The following is a 21,669-nucleotide window of genomic DNA, read 5'->3' as shown; positions in this document are numbered from 1 at the left end:
ACATTGGGTGGAGAGATTACTTAAAAAAATAAAATAAAATATCTCTATTACTTGCTGAACTAGTATGCTTGATATAACACCAGAGAATCCTAGAACTAGAGGGTCCTTGGAGAATACCTAGCCTGACCTAATTTACAGATAGGGAAACCAAGGCACAGAACAACAGGAAGATTTGCCCAAGGTACGTAACTTGTTAAATGAATGAGAATTAGAACTCAGTTCTCCTTTTAGTCAGGTGTCCTTTTTTTTTTAAAAGATTTTATTTATTTGATAGAGAGACATAGCGAGAGCAGGAACACAAGCAGGGGGAGTGGGAGAGGGAGAAGCAGGCTTCCCGTAGAGCGGAGAGCCCGACATGGGGCTCGATCCCAGAACCCTGGGATCATGACCTGAGCCGAAGGCAGACACTCAACGCCTCAGCCACCCAGGCACCCCTAGTCAGGTGTTCTTAAATAATCCACATTACAGCACTTCCTCTGAAAGAAAGTCATGTGCCACCGTGACACTAATAAATTTCTAATGAGTTTATCTTGGCGCCAATAAAACAACCAGACAACCAACCAGTGAGAGCCCAGAATGATTCCTGGGCATTTCATCCTGACGTCCCATGATAGCAGACTGTAAGCTCTCCCATGGTTGGAAGCACATCTTGGCTATCCGTGTGTCTGCCACGGCGCCTAGAGCTCAGTGTTAGTTAAGGTCAGTGAAATCACAACAGGCATTACCACAAAGGGGTGACCTCTGAAGACATTTCCTGTTCTGTGTACAGGCCACTTGGGATGGCGACATCAGACATGGTGAGGCCGATGCTGTGGTGTATCTGGATGAGCAGTGTCATGAGAAGCTGAGGAAAGAGTCTGAATGTAGCTGCTCGGAGCCTGTTGCCCACAAACACCTCATAAAGGGCCTCCGTTGCCTGCGGGAGAAAAGGCACACCACGGAGCTGAACTCGGCTGCACTACTCCTTACTTTTGCTTTACTTCTGCTTGTGCCTGAGCGTTAACTGACTGAGCCACCCAGGCGCCCCGATGTGATATTTCTAATATATAACCTCCTTTTATATGGTGGTAAGAAAAAAATGTAAAGGCTACTCCAAGTGGGGGCCACACAGCAGCAGCACTGCAGCACGTGGGAGCAGGTTAGAAATGGAGACACTCAAGCCCCACCCCAGAGCTGCTGCATCGGAATCTGCATTTCAGTAAGATCCTCAGCTCACTGTGGCTTGTGTGCATATTAAATATGAGAAGCTCTGGTGTACAGAACATGAGCAGACAAGTCACAAAATATAACGGCCAATTAAAAAACATATACAAATGTTCAATCTCACCAATAACAATAGCACAATTAAAATAATATTCCTTTTTCACCTATCAGCTAGGCAGCAATGAAAAGGCTAGGAATGCTTAGGGTGGTAAGGGGGTGGGTAAATGGGCATTCTCATATATGACTGGGAGAAGGCAATGTTTTAGAGGACCACCTGGGAATTCTCAGAAGTTTAAATAAGCCTACCCCTTGAGCTAAAAATTCCCCTACAATGGCCTTTATCCTAAGAAAATAATTAGGGGGTGCCTGGGTGGCTCATTTGGGTTAAGCGTCCAACTCTTTTTTAAAAAAAAGATTTATTTATTTATTTTAGAGAGAGAGAGCACTGCAGGGAGGGGCAGAGGGACAAGGAAGAGAGAGTCTTAAGGAGACTCCACACTAAGTGGGGAGCCCAGGGTAGGGCCCGATCTTACAACCTGAGTCGAAACCAAGAGTCAGGTGCTTAACTGACTGAGCCACCCAGGCGCTCCAAGCATCCAACTCTTGATCTCAGATCAGGTCTTGATCTCATGGTTGTGAGTTCAAGCCCCACATTAGGCCCCACACTGCGTGTGGAGCCTAATTAAAAAAGTAATAATAATTGGGTATGTATAACAAAATTTACATATGCATGATTAAGTTTACTGTAGCACTGTTTTAATGGCAAAAGTTCGGAAGTTGTCAAAATGTTCACTAAGAGGAAACTTGGAAATGAAATAAATGGTTCTGTACCATGTTACATATTATCTATTTTTAAGAAGGCAATAAAAAATAAATAAATTACTATGCAGCCATGAAAAGGATAACAGAGCGTCTTATATTTTGACATGGAAAGTAGATCATATATTGTTAAATTAAAAAAGCAGGTCATCAAGCAGTATGTGTAATTTGATTCTACTAAATACATACAATTTTATAGGCTAACATGATTAAATATATACCTTTACCTGACCTAACTCTTAAAACTAAGATGACATTATAGGGATTTAAAAAAAAAAGGTATAAATCCACAAGAACAGAGAGAATAGGAGAGGAGACAATGGCAGATTAGAGATGTCAGAATAATTTTGGAAGCTAAAGAAAACCTATATAATAACTTAGGTCAGGGAAAGCTGAACCATAAGCTGGTAGGGAAGAAAAGAAAATAAAAAACATATATTGATAGTGGGGGAGGCTGTGCATGTAGGGGACAGAGAGTAGAAACTTTGTATTTTCTGCTCAATTTTCTTGTAAACCTAAAACTGCTCTACTCTAAAAAAGCCTACTTAAAAGGAAAAAATGGGGGAAAAAAGTACACCAAATAAATACATACACAAAAAATTTATATATGTATAAACCCTTCTAGAAGGTTCATTTTTAGGGAGATGATACAGCTAGGCTAAGAATGGTCTTTAGATTTTTGGAAGATTGTTTTTTAAAAAAAATCCAAAGAATATGTTATGGAGACTATATGGGGCCTGAAAACCTAAAATATTTGCCTTCTGGTCCTTTACAGAAGAAGTTTGCCAACCTCGGCTCAAGGAGGACCTTTTCTTTCTATGTTATATTCTTCTGTATTATTTGACTTTTTTCTTTATGAGTTGTGTATTATTCTTTAACTATGATGAATCATTTTATTTTATTTTTTTATTTTATATTTATTTATATTTTATTTTATATTTTATATTTTATTTTATTTTATTTTATTTTATTTTATTTTATTTTATTTTATCATTTTATTTTATTAAGTAGGCTCCATGCCCAAGGTGGAACCCAGTGTGGGGCTTAAACTCACAACCCTGAGATCAAGAGCCAGATAGTTAACCAACTGAGCCACCCTGGTGTCCCAGATGATACATATATTTTAAAGGATAAGGGAATATTTGGGGCGCCTGAGTGGCTCAGTCGTTAAGCGTCTGCCTTCGGCTCAAGTCATGGTCCCAGGGTCCTGGGATCGAGCCCCACATCAGGCTCCCTGCTCTGCGGGAAGCCTGCTTCTCCCTCTCCCGCTCCCCCTGCTTGTGTTCCCTCTCTCGCTGTGTCTCTCTCTGTCAAATAAATAAATAAAATTAAAAAAAAAAAAAGGATAAGGGAATATTTAACCACATTGATTAAACCAAACTTCATTAAACTATACTGATACCTTCACTCTCCCGAGCCCTGTCCATGTCAATCCCTTGGTGGAGACATTATAGATTTATAAATGGATGACAGAAGCAAACTTTGAGAGGGATGAAGAGAGACACTCTCCAGATGGAGTGTTGGACCAGTCATCCCAAGAGAGGGAGCATGTTGTGCTGAAGTTGGGAGGGGCAAAGCTCAATGGCTTACAGCAACAGCCACATAGGCCATCTTCTCTTGGGTGGGCGCATTATGGCATTTCTGCAGCTTCCTCAGAAGTCTCCACAGAATCCAGGTGGTGCTGGGCAGTTCCACCTCCAGAGTTCTCCACAACTCAGCCAGATGCCTAGAAATCCCAAAGAAAAGGAGGGTTCAGGAGAATGGCTTATCCTAAGCCCACCACAATCACAACCTTCCTAGAATCTGGAATCCAATCTAGAAATGGTTTTCCTTTCCGCTCAGTTCTTCAGGGTATCAAAAGACTATCTGACTTCATTACAGTTACTCTTAGGGTTGGTTTTTTTTTTTTTTTTTAAGATTTATTTATTTGTTGGGGGTGGGGGCACCTGGGTGGCTCAGCAGTTGAGCATCTACGTTTGGCTCGGGTCATGATCCCAGTGTCCTGGGATCGAGCCCCATGTCTGGCTCCCCGCTCAGTGGGGAGTCTGCTTTTCCCTCTGCCCTGGCCCTGCTTGTGCTCTCTCGCTCTCTCTCTCTTTCCCTCTCTCTCAAATAAATAAATAAATGAATGAATAAATAAAATCTTAAAAAAAAAAGAGAGAGAGAGAGTGAACAAGCATGGGGAATGGCAGGCAGAGGGAGAAGCAGGCTCCCTGCTGAGCAAGGAGCCTGATGTGGGACTCAATCCCAGGACCCTGGGATCATGATCTGAGCTAAAGACAGACAGATGCTTAACCGACTGTGCCACCGAGTGGCTGACTGAGGCGTCCCACTCTCAGGGTTTTATAATCTCAAGTTCCTATGCCTCATCATGGACTTCAGGACAAAGTGGTCCTAATTTAACTTTTCAGCCTCACAACTTCCCTGTCACATACATACCTGTGCTCTGGCTACCCCAGACCATTCACATTTACCAAACTCACAATGGACTTTGACAGCGCTCTCTCTGCTCATCTCATTTCCTTAAACTGGAAGGCCCTTTCCAAAACTCTCCCCTGTCCATCAAAACCTTCCAGGTCCAACCACAATGTCGTCTCTTCTGTGAAGCTTTTGCGGCTTCTTTACCATGTCTCACATGACGGTTCTCATAATACTTTCAATTTTTTTTTAATTTTATTTTTTTCAAAATTTCTCCTGTATAGAGGTTGCCTCAATCTTAAATGTGCTATTTTCAGTTCTCTGAACGTGTCTATCTGTTCCCTCTGAAGGCAGGGGTTATGCCTGGCTTTTCTTCCATGAATCCCTCAAGGTCTAGCACAATGCCAGGCCCACAGAAGGCATTCAAGATAGATTCACTCAACCCAGTCTATGGTCCTCAAGTTTTGGACAAGTCCAGGCCCAGAAATAAAGCTTTGATTCTCTTTAGAAAAGATCTCTTCTTTCTCTCTCTCTTTTCTAAAAATTTTATTTATTTGACAGAGAGACAGAGAGACAGAGAGACAGAGAGAGAGTGGGCACACAGCAGGGGGAGCTGCAGAGGGAGAGGGAGAAGCAGGCTCTCCGCTGAGCAGGGAGCCCGATGTGGGGCTCGATCCCAGGACTCTGGGATCATGACCTGAGCCAAAGGCAGATGCTTAACCGAATGAGCCACCCAGGTGCCCAGAAGAGATCTTTTCTTGAAGAAAGACAGTGTGTAATAACTTTTTTCTATCGTTGACTCAAAGGTAGGGCCTGAGTCATATATATATATATGTCATACACACACACACACACACACACACACACACACACACACAGTATATAAACACTGTAAAGGAGCATTATGGGGGCGGGGGGAAGATTGGGAGTCACTCATGGTTTTACTCCATTGTCTTATTTTCGGAATCTACCTAGGTATCTTTATGTGCTAGAGCAAGTGTGGTCTTCCAGTTGTCTATGTATCAGAATCACTCTAAAAATTGAGAGGCTTAAGAACTATTCCAACATTTCACTCCCTACTCTGATAATTCTAATCTGTGAATAAAACGAAGTAAGAAGGTCCTAAAGAGAAGGCCATTAAGGCAATGTGAAAGGCTGAAAAGTCTCATAGCTGGTGAACTGGACAATAGAAAATGAACGTTCATTCTTGGGATGAAATTAAGCAATTCCTATACTTACTTATCCTTGTTGTTTTTTTCTCTCTGAATTCCTGAGGGAGTAAATGAATTTGAAAAGCTATTTATTGTGAAAGAAGTGTTTCAAAAATGCTTTTGGTCTGCTGCATAGTTGTAAGTGTGCTGGGACTGCATCTGAATTAGGAAAACACACATGTTAGCCTATAAGGCAATGGTTTAGATATTTTAGTGTGAAAAAAATCATCTGGAGAGTTTGCTAAAAATATGGGACAGGTTTCGCCTCCAGTGATACTGATCCCGTAGATGTGACATGGTTTTTATTTGCCCATCATCCCTCTGGGAATGGGCATTCATCAAGCTGTTTCATACCTTCCTTGTGTTTCGTTTTGCCATCCCTTCTGTCTGGAATGCCTTTTCCACTGCCCTGTCCCACCTTCTACTTGGCTAATTTACACTAAACACTCAGCTGGGGACAGCCCTCCTTTTAGAAATTCTTCCCCAGTCTTTCATCTAGTTAAGTCACCTCCTATGAGCTTCCACAGAACTCTCTTATTTTGCTTTGGGATCCTATTATTAGTCTGTGTCTACTCCCAGACTGTGTGCTGCCTGAGGGCAGGGTCCGTGTCCTGTCCCTTATCTCTCCAGGCCAAACAGTACTTTGCACATAGCAGATGCTTTGAACAGACTCCTAAAAACAATCACCCCAATCTGCATGTAACCAACTAACAGACTTTAGGTAAATGATCAAAAACATAGTAAGAATGAAGTTCCCTGACTATGCCATTTTCATTTCTAGCAGATTCCACAATTCTCATATGATCTAAAGCAGTAGGTTCTCAAATTCATCCAAGAGCTAGAACAAATACAAACAATAAAATAATGCTGAAGTTACACTTTAAAATAACTAAGTATATTTAATATTTTGTACTAAATCATATGTTTCATGAAAGGATCTAGTGTAGATAAGCTGAAGCAAGTAGTAAAGATTTAACAATAATGTATTAGAGAAATATATAAAAGAATATTCTATTTTATTTTAGTTAATTTATTTTAAAGATTTTAGTTTTAGGTAATCTCTACACCCAATATGGGGCTTGAACTTACCACCCTGAGATCAAGAGTCACATGCTCTACCGACTGAGTCAGCCAGGTGCCCCAAAAGAATATTTAAAAAATAGATATATATTAATTCATTTTTTTCTTTGGATGGGTAAAAATCTTCCTTTATTTGATTTAGTGGTAGAGCGTCTTAAGTTTAGCTTGAACCAATCAAAATCAGCAAAAAAAATCACTAAAAAAAATCAGCACTACACCAAGACACGATGAGAACCATTCACTGAAAGTGGTTTTCAAACAGTTTAAAGCTAAGAAATCTTTTCTTCAAATACAGTAACTACCCAGCATCACAATATATAAAGCAGACAAAAAGAGATGCCCCTCTGGGGCAACTGGCTGGCTCAGTTGGTAGAGCATGCAACTCAATCTTGGGGTCATGAGTTTGAACTCCACGTTGGGCATAGAGCTTATATTAAAAAAAAAGAAAAATAAGAGACAGATGACGCTCTGTTTGAAGGGGGTGGGAGCCCAGAACCTTCTCCTAATGCCTCATTGCCTTCCCTGGAAAGGATCTCCTGGAACTTCCAGGGTGTCTCCACCTCTGAAAGCCACAAGTCTAAAAAAAAGCATCTTGTTTGTTCCTCCATATGATTTATTCTTATTTATGGGTATATTTTTATTTTCTTTTTTGTGTTTATGTTTTTGGCTAAATCTCAAGTACATCGCAGACATCATGATATTTACCTCTAAATCACTTCAGTAAATTGATCTCCTAGGAATAAGAACATTTTTCTGTATAACCACATTACCATTTCATACCTAAGAAAGTTACATTAATTCAGTAATCTATTACAGAGTCTATATTTAATTTTCCCAGAATTTTCTTTTTATAGCTTTTATTTTCATCCAGGATCCAATCAAGTTCACATATTGCATTTGGTTATGTCTCTTTAGTGTCTTTTTATTTAGAATACTGCACCAGCACATTTTTTATTTCATGTCATTAACTTTTTTGAAGAGTTCAGTCCAGCTGTCTTATAAAATGTTCTTCATTCTGGATTTGTTGGATTGTTTCCTTATATTTATGCATTATGTTCTGACTTACATTGCAGGTATCTGTCTATATCTTATCTCTTCTACAAGAATATCATTAGATTTTTGAGAGCAGCCACGTTCCACAATACCGGGGGCTGTGTCACACACCCCAGTTTAATTCAGAGGCTGTACCAGGTTCTGTTACCTGTCATATGGTACTGGATGACACAGAAGGTGGCTGATCACTATATCTGTGTACTTGGGCCTGGAGATAAACAAACTCACGGTATTTATGATTTGTCGTCGGACTCTAGGCTGGCTGATTATGCATAGCCGGGCACAGATAACTCCCATAATTTCTGGTACCTGAAGAAGGAAAACAAATCACTAAGACCTTAATCCTGTGGGACAATGACGGTTACCGAGGATACTGTAGCTATTTCTGAAAGGTCCTGGAGGTGTCAAGAATTTTTAGTATTTAAAAGAGTATTATCAAAAATACTTAAGGGGCACCTGGGTGGGCAGTCGGTTGAGCGTCCCACTCTTGGTTTCGGCTGTGGTTGTGATCTTGTGGGTCCTGATCTCATGGGTTGTAAGAATGAACCCCACATCAGGTTCCGTGCTCAGCCAGAGTCTGCTAAAGATTCTCCCTTTGCCCTTCTTCCCCCACTCTCTCGTTCTCTCTCTCCCTGCTCAAATAAATAAATCTTTTTAAAAAAATATTTTATCTATTTATTTGAGAGAGAGAGAGCAAGAGAGCGCACAAGCAAGAAGGAGGGGGCAGAGGGAGAAGCCAATTCCCCATTGAGCAGGGAGACTGACATGGGGCTCAATCCCAGGACTCTGGGATCATGACCTGAGCTAAGGCAGACGCTTAACCGCCTGAGCCACCCAGGTGCCCCAATAAATAAATCTTTTAAAAAAAAACTACTTAAAATAGATCTGTATGTATGTATACATACATAAAACAATTTAGAAGAACTTACAAGGATATTAATAATGTGACTTTGAATGATGGGATATTTATTTTTTTGCTTGCATATTTTTTAATTTCTCCTTGATGACTATATATTGATTTTATAATAAACAAAACTAGTAAAAGTGTTGCAAGGAAGTTGGAATTTTTTTCCACTCTGCTCTGAGAATGTCAGAGGAAACCATACTTGCCTTTCACCCAGAGATGTCTACCATACTCAGGAAACAGGAGCCATTGGGCTTTGGCCCATTTTTCTGCTTGACCTACTCTGCCCACTCCCAGACTCATGGCTTCAAGTCTCTGTGGAAATGTCAGCCTCTCAGAGAGGCAGTCCTCAACACCCTTATAATAAAATGGCCCTCCTTATGCCCAGTTGCCAGAAGCTGGTTTAAGCTGGCATGCGATGCAATTCTGGCCAATGAAATATGGGAAAAAATGTATTAGTGGCTTTTGGGAAACAATTTTCTCCCTGATTAAAGGGACAAAAGGAAGGCAATATCTCTCTTCTTGGCTGGATACAGCCTTATTTGCTCATAAAGTCTGAAACTGCTGTGATCACCTTATGACTGCATGAATGGGCAACATGGCAGATGGAAAAGCCCCTGCCTCTTTGATAACACTGCTGAGTTGCTGAACCAAGCCTAGAAAATACTTCCAGACTTCTTATTATAGAAGATAAACCTTTATTTATTTTTAAAGATTTATTTATTTATTTGAGAGAGAAAGAGAAAGAAAGAGGCGCATGCGTGGGGCTGGGGTAGGGGCAGAGGTGGAGGGGGAGAGTCTCAAGCAGACTTCCCGCTGAGTGCAGAGCCTGATGTGGGGCTCCATCTCATGACCCTGAGATCATGACCTGAGCTGAAACCAAGAGTCAGACGCTTAACCTACTGTGCCACCCAGGCGCCCCAAAGATAAACCCTTTAAACTTAAATTGTGTGTAAGCTTCTCAGAGTTGGTCTTTTTTTCAGCTAAAAGCACACAACTGATACAATGGCCCATCTCACCATGTTCTCATCACATTATTCTTTTTGCATCTTTGCTATTTTAATAGGTTAAAAAGTGGGTTTTCATCATTTTAAAATTTTCATTTTTATCAAAGTGCAACACGTATCAATTTAAAAAGTCCAGTGGTACTTCAAGGCTCTCTCCTGCCTATTCCCCAGGTATGCTTTCTAGGGACTACGATTTTTATCCCTTTTATCTCTTTCAGTATGTCCTTTCATATATTTTTTTAAGATTTTATTTATTTATTTGACAGAGTGCGTGTGAGTACACAAGCAGGGGGAGCAGGAGAGGGAGAAGCAGGCTCCTTGCTGAGCAGGCAGCGAGCAGGGAGCCCAATGCTGGGCTTGATCCCAGGACCCCGAGATCATGACCTGAGCCGAAGGCAGACACTTAACCAAATGAGCACCCAGGTGCCCCTCCTCTCACATTTCTAAATGATATAATTATATTGTTATTTCTTGCTGTGTCAACTTCAGATACATTTAAATAAAATCTGTTGATTTTAGCTTACTAAATTGGCCTCCTCCTAGGATTGATTATGGCTTGATTTTTTATTTATTTATTTTTAAAGATTTTATTTATTTATTTGACAGAGAGAGACACAGCGAGAGAGGGAACAAGCAGGGGGAGTGGGAGAGGGAGAAGCAGGCTTTCCGCTGAGCAGGGAGCCTGATGCGGGGGCTCGATCCCAGGACCCTGGGACCATGACCTGAGCCGAAGGCAGACGCTTAACGACTGAGCCACCCAGGTGCCCCATGGCTTGATTTTTTAAAGTTTAACACCTTTAATTAGCTTGGATGAGGATCTAAATTTGAAGTTACCTTCTCATAAGTGCTAATTATATCTTCCCCCAAAACTATACCGTTCTGGAAAATATGGAGCACACCTTGGATTTTAAAAACTATCCATCCCTAGTTGCACACACAGTGGCTGTTTATTACATGCTTGTTGAATGGAAGTCGACTGACCCATGGACCCTGGACCCGTTCAGTTGTTACTCTCTGCTAAACAGGAGCAGCCGAAGAGACCTCAGCAGCTGCAGGAGGGGAGAGGTTTTGCCAGTATTTCAAACCCAGCAAATGGCTACGGAGCTTTTTACCTCCTCAAATCGGGACTCTGCACTTTTCACCAATGTTAGCAGCAATTCTCCTGCTGATTGCTGGGTGGAGGGATGTTTCAGATTTTCCAGGCTATCCAATATAGTCATTACAAACTGGCAGAGCTCATTTGAATTGAGAAAAACTTCGAAGACCTGAAATAATTCAGAGAAGATGAATTTTCTTTTTTTTTTTTTTAAAGATTTTATTTATTTATTTGACACAGTGAGAGAGACAGCTAGAGAGGGAACACAAGCAGGGGGAGTGGGAGAGGGAGAAGCAGGCTCCTGGCTGAGCAGGGAGCCTGATGCGGGGCTCGATCCCAGGACCCTGGGATCATGACCTGAGCTGAAGGCAGACACTTAAATGACTGAGCCACCCAGGCGCCCTGAAGATGAATTCTCAAAAGACTTAGTATGATAGAACCCTGAATAAGGGATATTATCTTAATTTTGTTATGTTAATCAGAGAGGCATACAAATATGTACAAGGCTGTTATTTCTGTCTTGTTTACAAAAGTAAAGAACTAGAAGCAACCCAAATGCCAACTAGGGTCTGTGTATGGCTTTTTACAGTTCTGATTTTTAGAAAGAGGTTTCATTACTGAGATCCTCAGAAAGAGTCATACTTTTATAGGAACAGAACTAAAGGAAAGGCCTTAGTGCTCTATAGCTCAAAGGGTCCCAGCCATAGCTAAAATACCTTGGCTGGAGAAAATACATTAAAAGAATGTTTCATTCTGCTTCTCATTGTACTTGGCAGTGTATAAGGTCCTTCACATGATTATAACAGGTATAATTTACTGGGCACTTACTGTATGACAGGCACTAAGCAAAGCATTTTCCATACAATATCTCGTTTAACCCTTACAACCCAATTTTTACAGATCCTCTGTACAGATAAGGAAACAGACGCACAGAGAATTTAAACTGCCTGACACCTTAGACCCTACTTGAGTAAAATTTGTACGTTTTCTTTTTTCCCCCATCCCCTAACAGAATGCTGGGTAGCTAGTAGATGCTTAAGTATTTGTTGAATAATGAATACATATATTAATTAAAAAGTGTATGGTTTGTCGGATCAACTACCAGCCTCTAAAAGCTCCTTTTTTTGTTTTGCTTGTTTGTTTGTTTGTTTGTTTTAGCAGTTCCTTTTTGGACAAGAGTTTACACTTGCAAGAGGCTAGCTAAGGTTAGGAGAGCAATCAATGGGAGCAGAGCTTGTCTGAAGAGATATTCAAACAGTGATACTGGGCCCACTGACAGATTGATCTAAACCATTACACTAATAGAACAAGGTGTACAAGAGTCACAACCATGGTGCCTCGTCTCCAAACTATAGAATGTTTAAGGAGCAAATTCTCTGGGCAATCTTATGTTTAGTTTTATAAGAAATTGCAAGAACTTTTACCAAAGCGGTTTTACCAATTTACATTCTCATGACAAAATGTATGAGACTTCCGGTGATTTCCCATCCTCTCCAGCATTTCAAGTTGTCTTTATAATTTTAGTCATTCTGATTACCTGGGCAATTTTGAAGGGACAACTGTAGAACCGTTTAATACTGTAGAGTTCTAGGAGTTCTCGACACTTTTTCATTGCTCTTCTCAAGCTTGGGTGATTTTTGTCATAACTGATATCTGAGAAGGAAACATGAAATATTACTTTCTGGCTTATTTCTTTTTTCTTGATTTTGCAAGTCTGGTCAATCCCGAGGGTGAAGTGAATCCTAAGATCTCATTCCTCTTATCTTTCTTACTTGGATAAAAATGCCTGGGGTATGGAGTATGTGTTAATCTGAAGGCTGATTTTTCCCCCTCTGTTGTCAGACAATATATTAAAAAGTCTGAAAGAAAAAGAAAAGCGCTTTTTGTAAGAACAGAACTTTTGAGTGACTTGGAAGTATAACCATGCCAAACCATTCTGCCACTGGTGAGGACTTTTGAGGGGTTTCGTTATGAAGCTTAGGTCCCCATAAAAAATCATACAGTTTTGCAGTGTCTGATAATTCTGATGTCAGAACTCTTTCTGTGTCTAGTTTTGCTGATTAATGAGTCTGTCAATACTCCCTCACAGTGCTTTGTTTTCATGTTGCGTGTGACTCATGTTTGTTGGAAATTTATTTATGGGAAGTCTTTGAGTGGTTGGTTGAGGATACTGTCTCTCCAACTGGAAAATAAACCTGGGGGAAGGGACTTCGTCTTTCTTGTTCACCAAGGTACCCCTAGGACAGTAAGTGCTTCATAAATATTTGTTGAATGAATCATCAGTTGTATTTCCTTGGCTATATGTCTTGGTAGACAGTCCTCATACTGAGAGCTGCCCAGAGATGTGATGGCCATTTTGGGAAGCACAGAGCTTCCTTGGGATGAAGAAGCCCAGGCAGGGCAACTACTTGGTGGGGGTAGATTAGACTGAGATGCAAACGCTGGTGGGACACTGGGCTAGATATCTTCTAAAGTCTCTCTTTGGTGGGGGGGGGGGGGGGCAATGGTTCATTCTTTGACCACAGTGGCCCTCTTTCTATTTTTCAAACTCCTCAAGTTCATACCTCCTTCTCCCTCTGCTCAATATGCTCTTCTTACATCTTTACCTGGCTAATCTTTCTTATTTTTCAGGGTATCTTCAGAGAGGCCTTTTCTGAACCCCACAACTAGATGGGATGCTTCCTCGTGGCCCCTGCAATTCCCCTTTAGCACTTATCTTGGTTTATAATAACAGAGTTATTTGCTGATTCTTTGATTGTGTGATTCCCCCACTAGACTACATGGTATGTAAGGATTGGACCACTTGTGTTCTGGTTACTCTTAGATCCTGAGTAAGCACTCAGAAAACATTTATGGGATAAATAAATAAATGAAGGCCCAAATGATGGCAAGAACTTCTTCCACTTCTGACCAAACTAATCACTCCAGTTTGTCCACAGGGCCGCATGTTTAGCTGCTCCAGCTCCATGGCCATGCAGATGGCCGACACTGATGGGCGTGATCCAGTGTCCTGATTTTGATTATTAAGTCAGTGTTGCTTCATCTCTGCCTGCGGACTATGTACCTTTCTTTTTATAAACCACCGTAAGAAGTCTTTCTAGAAGGTGGGGAATGAGGGCACAAAGAGGGCTGGTGCTTGCGCTGCGCTAGAGGACGGACTCGGGGCCTCGCTGCCTTCCGCAGCACCTTACACTTCAGCCTTAGGGTGATATGCAGCAGGCAGTGCGTGCCCGCCGCGGCCTCCTCCGCTACCTCCTTCACTGGGTCCCCACACAGTAGCGCCAGCAGAGCCACTCGGTGCCCAAGCCTTTGGAATCGCAGTGGAAGCTAGTTGGGAAGAAAAAGAAAAAATGCCATTAGCATGCAGGTGCATTTCATGCCTCAGATTTGAATTCTTGAGAAGTAATTCCATTTCTACCCCCTACTCAGGAAAGTGCAAGAGTCACATTCAGCCCTTGGATCTCTTTAGGGTAAACATTTAACAGGTGTAGATACACTATGTCCATCAGATGGTATTAAATGGGACAAAGTCTAACCTAAATCAGCAATCTGAAAAATGAAAAAGATGTTCATTCTAAAAGGATTAAATTCTACTTAAAAAAAAAAACGTGAAACACTAATTTCTTGTTTAAATTGATGACCTTCTGGGGCGCCTGGGTGGCTCAGTCGTTAAGTGTCTGCCTTCAGCTCAGGTCATGATCCCAGAGTCCTGGGATCGAGCCCCTCATCGGGCTCCCTGCTCCGCGGGAAGCCTGCTTCTCCCTCTCCCTCTCCCCCTGCTTGTGTTCCTGTTCTCACGTCTGTCTCTCTGTCAAATAAATAAATAAATAAAATCTTTAAAAAAATAAAAATAAATAAATTGATGACCTTCCCATATGTTCCAAATGGAACAAAAAAGCTAAAACCTGTTATTTCTATTAACATTAATTATTTTTAAATCAGGTTTTTCAAATGTTAGAAACAACGGTGCCCTTATCTGCTCAGACCTAAGAAAGAACATTTTAAAGTGGTGTTATATAGGAAACGATTATGTTTCGATTTTGTACTAGTTAAAAAGTGCTAAATTTAACTACATGAAATTATTGTTTACAGATTAGTGACAAGGGCTGATGACAGGATCCAGTTGGGCTGTGATTTCTAGATGCCCTCAAACATAGAGTACTTCTAAGCTCAAGTCCAGCCAGAAGCTATTTTGCTAACATGCCAGAGTAATCTGTATTTTTATATGTGATTTCTACTTTTATAGACGTGTTTTAAAATAAGACACATTTTTATAAAAATGAAAAATAAATAGGGGCGCCTGGGTGGCTCAGTCAGTTAAGTGTCTGCCTTCTACTCAGGTCATGATCCCAGTGTCCTGGGATCAAGCTCCACATAGGACACTGTGCATAGCAGGGAGCCTGCTTCTTCCTCTCCCTCTGCGCTGCTCCCCCTGCTTGTGCTCTGCCTCTCTGTCAAATAAGTAAATAAAATCTTTTAAAAAATGAAGAAAAAAAAAGATGTTCTTTCTAGTACTGTTTTTAAAGACCACATATTGGAAATAATTGCCCAATAGTAAAGAGAACTATGGTACAACCACTCTATGAATAAACCATTAGGAATCAAGTATCCTAGGAATTTATAAAAAGGTGGGAAAATGTGCTAGTCTGTTAAGTGAAAAAGCTGGATGCGAAGTTGAGGTGCACCATTTAATACAATTAAAAAAATTTGTTTAGGGGCGCCTCGGTGGCTCAGTCGTTAAGCGTCTGCCTTCGGCTCAGGTCATGATCCCAGGATCCTGGGATCGAGCCCCACGTCGGGCTCCCTGCTCAGTGGGAAGCCTGCTTCTCCCTCTCCCTCTCCCCCTGCTTGTGATCCTGCTCTTGCTGTGTCTCTCTCTGTCGGATAAATAAATAAAAATCTTTAAAAAAAAAATTTGTTGATATTTTGCCTTATTATGGAAAAAATATAATTTAAAAAAGTAAATTAAAAAAGTAAAAAGTAAATCAACAAAGACAAGTTAGAAAATGACAGTAGCAAAGATAAATGTTATGAATTTGGTTAGCATGCAGAATGCATAATCATTTGCTCAAGGTAGCTCACAGAGCTAGGCTCGGAACTTTCTCAGGGCTAATGTGGAGGTACACACTATGTCCCATATAATATGATTCACACTGCCCTTAAGATCAGCAGCAAATACCCATGCAGAGGAAGCACAACTGTTCCTGGGATTCACTGAAGCAAAGAGAAATTTCTTCTGTGGCTCTTTAGAAAAATGGACTGAGATACTATGAAGAGCAGCCTGTTTCACCTCTTTACAGTCAACACAGCAACACCTGCACAAAGCTGTGCCATGTCTTCCATTCACTGACATAACCATTCATCCCATCAAGAGGACTGAGCATCACTTATGAACTGGGAACGGTTATGAGAACGACACTTCTGGCCGCAGCACTGTGACTGGCATGGGGGATACAAGCTGTGGACAAAAGACAACATCCCTGGTCATGGAGGTGATATTCTAGTTGGAGGAACACAAAATAGCAAAGAAATAAAACGTACTATGTACTAAATGGCCAAAAACGCTGTGGTGAGAAAAGAATGCACAGAAAAAAGACAGGAATTGCTGTTTTAGAATGACGAGGGAAGACCTCACTAATGTTGAAATGAGGGATGGAGCCACGTAGAGATCTGGGAGACAAGCATTCCAGGCAGAGAGAATAGCAAACAAGAGCAAAAGAAATAGGAGGTAGATGAGGTAGATGGTACGGCAACTTAGAGAATATTGTAAGGATTTTGAATTTTTTCTGTGTGAAATGGGAAGCCATTAGAGAGTTCTGAACAGAGAAGGGACATGAGCTGACTTACATTTATTGAATCTCCTGTGTGACATATTCTGTGCTAGGCACCGGGGATGTTACGGTGAACAAGACAAGCATAACCACCCATGGAATTTACAATCTCTAAGAGAAAAACAGACAATAAGTCAATAAAGAAACAATCAAACAAGATAACCTCATCCTAAGAAGCCCTAGGAAGGAAAGAGAGTGATGAGACAGAGCGTAAGCATAGATCTATTTGTAAGCAAAGGCCTTTTTGAGGTGGAAGCATTTGAACTAAGCACTAAAGAATGAGGAGGAGTTAGCTATGTGAAGAGTTGGGGAAGGTCATTCCAAGCAGAGGAAGTAGTAAGTGCAAAGGCCATGAGGCAGGAAGAGCTTTATATGGTAAGGAATAGAAAGGAGGCCAGTGTCGCTGGAGTACGTCAGGGAGTGCAAGGAGGAAGGCAGGAACTAGATCATACAAGATCTTGTATTCTAGGAACCGCTGGAAATCATTGGAGCAAAAGAGTGACATGGGTTTCAAGATGACAACTCTGGCCACATGTGGAGAACTAAAAGGAACTAAAGTGCACACTCATGCACAAACATTCTCAGAAGGAATAAATAAAATTGTGAATACTGACTATCTCTGGATGATAAGAACAACTCAATTAAGTTGATTTAAGAAAAGCTATGGGCCTTCCAGAAAGCTCCAGAAGACTACATCACACAAAATTCTGCCTACTGCTTTCCAGATGTTCACAGACTCCAATGGCACCTAGGTTTAGCACCCTTATATTATCAGTTCTCCCTAGGAAGAAAACTCTAAGGAAGATCTTCAGGGCCTAGTCTCTAGATTGTGTATAAGAGGGAGTCATGTGAAACTCTTTAGTCTGCAGCCAACATTAGAAGTGGAAGAATGTAGAAGGAAGAACAATGTGATGATGGAATAATAGGGTAGTCAGTGATGGCTAGAAGTTACTTGTTTTCATTGACTAAAGAGAGAAAAAAGGAAGTAGCATAGTTTGAGGGACTGAATTTACTTCAGTAAGGAGGTGGAAAGTTTAGATGTACTTCCAATGGGAGAAATGAGAAAGTTAGTGGGATGCCATCTTTTTTTTAATTTTTATATTTTATTTATTTTTTAAAAGATTTTATTTATTTATTTGACAGAGAGAGAGACAGTGAGAGAGGGAACACAAGCAGGGGGAGAGGGAGAAGCAGATTTCCCGCTGAGTGGGAAGCCCGATGTGGGGCTCGATCCCAGAACCCTGGGATCATGACCTGAGCCGAAGGTAGACGCTTAACCGACTGAGCCACCCAGGCGCCCCGATGCCATCCTTTTAATAAGCATGAGTGTTAGAATATTCATATCAAGGACAAATTCCCTTAAGAAAAATTAGCATTAGGACCTAGAATTCCTACCCCACAAACTTTTCTTCCAATTCTGCCTTATTATGCAGACTGGAGAAATGATGGCTGGAAAACAGGAGAAGCTCTAGTGCCTGGAAGATCTACTAGGCAAGAGGAAAGAGATTCACAGATGAAGAAAGGAGTAGATAGAGGAAGGAGGACCTTGGTTTTGAGGAACTCCTTTCAGAACGTATGCGGGAGCATTCAGAAGAACTGAGAAGTGAGAGAGTGAAAGAGACAAATGAGAGGATTTATTTATTTTTTTTTATTTTTTTTTTTTAAAGATTTTATTTATTTATTTGACAGAGAGAGACACAGCAAGAGAGGGAACATGAGCAGGGGGAGTGGGAGAGGGAGAAGCAGGCTTCCCGCAGAGCAGGGAGCCCGATGTGGGACTCGATCCCAGGACCCCGGGATCATGACCTGACCAAAGGCAGATGCTTAACGACTGAGCCACCCAGGCGCCCCCAAATGAGAGGATTTAAAAGAGAAGCCACAGAACCTTTCTCTGTGAGATGCTGGGAGATATTTAAATTGATTTATTTACATTTGTTGCTGGACTTTATTACTTTAAATATAACACTGCACAGAGTCTAAGTCACGGTGGACCCTCAGATATTTTCAGGTCACACTTATTCCTTCCTTCCTTCATTCAGAAATATTTACTGTATTGTTATGTTCCAGCTGTTGTATTAAGCAACAGGGATGCAAGATTAATAAACATAGTACCTAGCCTCAAACTGCTCAAATTTTAGAGGGGCAGATATGTGAATAATGCTCAGTGCTATGGTATTACATGGGGCATCAACTGAATCACCAGTTCAGGGTCATACACTGGAGGGGAAATAGGCAGTAATAGGATGGCTTTGGATCCTTCTTCCTGTGTGACTGAAGGGCTGCTTACCTTCAGGCTGAGATGTCTGGATGAGCACTTTAGTACTTGAGCCACGCTGGCTGTGGCCCGTTCCCGCTCATGGTCTTTGGTTGATTGTAACCAGGGGTCCATTTGCTGTGAAAAATAAAGGAAGCCTAAATGGTTTGCCAGGAAGATTTGGGATAACACCTTTATTCTGCTTTGAACAAAACGTGGAGAGAGAAGGTTCACAGGTCACTACTATATCGAAAACGTCTTCCTAAATGATAAGCCAGTTTGGGTAGGAAATGAAAGTGGTGGGAAGGCAAATAAGGCATAAAGATTTGGGATCAGGTGGGCTGGCTTCCAAAGAGGCTTACTTTCTAGATTTATTTTCCTTTCATCCCACTTTCTTCAATTATTTATCCTATTCTCTTCCTTTGGAAGGAAAGAAAATCAATGTCATGCTATTAAAAAACTCTGAGGATGGAGAAATTGCATCTGCCTGTAACAGTCAGGGAGGGATTCCTGGAGAAGATAACATTCACCAGTAGGAGCTTCATAAAAAAGGTGACATTTTATGGCCCCATATGGACAAAAAAAAAAAAAAAAAAAAGAGGTGGGATTTTCAGTAGAAGAAACAACTTGAATTAAGCTGCCAACACAGGGAAGTACAAGGCACAACTGGATAAAGGGGAGAAACCCAATCTGGCTGGAGTGTTGATGTACAAATAGAAGAGGAATGAGAAATAATGTTAACGTCAGTTGTGGCAAAGATAAATGTCCATCTACACTTAGGCACAGATGATTAATAATAGTTTAAAGGGTTATTCCTTTCTGGGATATCTGCATCTTAAAAAGGGGCAAGAGAGTAAGACGCTTGAACTGCAGTGAATGCGCTCCAATGAACAAATCCCTAATGATAGAATGGCATATGCTGGAATGGGTACAGGTGGGGACAGGCGGTTATTAATGACCTTGAATCCTGCCTGGTAGGCACCTGCCTATTTACTCACTCATGAGGTGCCTCTGTTCTCTGGTCACTGATTGAAACCATTCTATGGTAGTAAGCAATAGCAATTTAAGGAATAATAATAGTAACCATTAAACCACTAACTGAAGGCCATTTATTCAATATTCATCATAATTATTACCTCAATTTAAAAGTGAAGAAATAAGACTCTGAGAGATTACATTCTTTGCTGAATTTATAACCCATGAATGGCACAGAGTCAGAATTTGAAGCCAAGTCTGATGCAAAATTGATAGCTGATACTCTCAACTACTTTGCTATTCTCTTTTTAAAGATATATTTATTTATTTTAGAGAGAGAGAGAAGTGTGTGCAAGTGGGGGGAGGGGCAGAGGGAGAGGGAGAGAATCTCAAGCAGACTCCCTGCTGAGCGTGGAGCCTGACCAGGGGCTCGATCTCACAACCCCGAGATCATGACCTGAGCTGAAATCAAGAGTCAGACACTTAACCAACTCTGCCACCCAGGTGCCCCTCTGCTATCTCTTAAAACTTAATCCTTCCACATTTTCTTCTTCCACTTTCACCAGTTAATAGAAATAGTTTCTCCTTCTCTCTGATATCCTATTTACCTTAAAAATGGTGTCAAGATTTTCCAAATGTGGGTCTTCTACTACCAAACTCTGGAGCATCTCAGAGAATGCTTGAAACGTCTGCCTGTAGAGACACTGAAAAGGCTCAGGATCAGTGATGCCCCCACCCCCACCACGAAGTTCCCCAACACTGTACACTTTTTTTTTTGCTTCTACACAGAAGTTTATTTTTTCTTCTTTCCAAGTTTTTATTTAAATTCCTGTTAGTTAGGGGCGCCTGGGTGGCTCAGTTGGTTAAGTGTCTGCCTTCGGCTCAGGTCATGATCCCAGGGTCCTGGGATGGAGCCCCACATCGGGCTCCCTGCTCAGCGGGGAGCCTGCTTCTCCCTCTCCCTCTGCTGCTCCCCCTGCTTGTGCTCTCTTTCTCTTTCTGTCAAATAAATAAGTAAAATCATTAAAACAATTAAAAACAAACAAAAAATAAGGTGTTTAAAAAATAAATTCCTGTTAGTTAAGACTGTAATACTACTTTAAGGTGTAGAATTTAGTGATTCATCACTTACATACAACACCTGGGGCTCTATAGTTAAGCATCTGTTTCTTGGTTTTCCTCTCTCTCCCCACCATGTTCATTTGTTTTGTTTCTTAAATTCCACATAAGAGTGAAATCATATGGTATTTGTCTTTCTCTGCCTGGCTTATTTCACTTAGCATAATACTCTCTAGCTCTATCCACGTCTTTGCAAATGGCAAGATGTCATCCTTTTTATGGCTGAGTAATATTCCATTGTGTATATATATGCACCCCATCTTCTTTTTTTTTTATTTAAGATTTTATTTATTTATTTGACAGAGAGTACAAGCAGGGGGAGCAGGCAGAGGGAGAGGGAGAAGCAGGCTCCCGCTGAGCAGGGAGCCCAATGTGGGGCTCGATCCCAGGACCTGGGATCATGACCTGAGCCGAAGGCAGATGATTAATGGCTGAGCCACCCAGGCGCCCCACACCACATCTTCTTTATCCATTCATCAGTCAACGAACGTGTGGGCTCTTCCCATAATTTGGCCACTGATGATAGTGCGGCTATAAACATCAGCGTGCATGTATCCCTTTGATTTAGTATTTTTGTTTCCTTTGGGTAAATACCTAGTAGTGCAATTCCTGGATCATAGGGTAGCTCTATTTTTAATTTTTTGAGGAACCTCCATACTGTTTTCCAGAGTGGCTGCACCAGTTTGCATTTCCACCAAG

The 21,669-nt window shown here is 41.2% G+C and overlaps 1 protein-coding gene across 1 annotated transcript in view; it reads right to left on the bottom strand.

Moving 5' to 3' along the window:
* Nucleotides 1-21,669, bottom strand: part of MROH8 (maestro heat like repeat family member 8) — a 56,791-nt gene that overhangs the window by 14,625 nt on the left and 20,497 nt on the right. Inside the window, exons 7-14 of the mRNA XM_032419306.1 lie at nucleotides 20,460-20,555; nucleotides 18,910-19,014; nucleotides 13,983-14,118; nucleotides 12,329-12,444; nucleotides 10,808-10,960; nucleotides 7,933-8,093; nucleotides 3,613-3,748; nucleotides 726-916 (exon numbers count right to left, since the gene is read on the bottom strand). Coding sequence (XP_032275197.1) covers nucleotides 726-916; nucleotides 3,613-3,748; nucleotides 7,933-8,093; nucleotides 10,808-10,960; nucleotides 12,329-12,444; nucleotides 13,983-14,118; nucleotides 18,910-19,014; nucleotides 20,460-20,555 — 1,094 coding nt within the window. The remainder of the gene's footprint in view (nucleotides 1-725; nucleotides 917-3,612; nucleotides 3,749-7,932; nucleotides 8,094-10,807; nucleotides 10,961-12,328; nucleotides 12,445-13,982; nucleotides 14,119-18,909; nucleotides 19,015-20,459; nucleotides 20,556-21,669) is intronic.

Source organism: Phoca vitulina, unplaced genomic scaffold (genome assembly GCF_004348235.1).
Source record: "Phoca vitulina isolate PV1807 unplaced genomic scaffold, GSC_HSeal_1.0 scaffold22, whole genome shotgun sequence".
Lineage (NCBI taxonomy): Eukaryota > Metazoa > Chordata > Mammalia > Carnivora > Phocidae > Phoca > Phoca vitulina.
The sequence above is the reverse complement of the archived record's forward strand: the minus strand, read 5'-3'. Positions and strand labels throughout refer to the sequence as shown.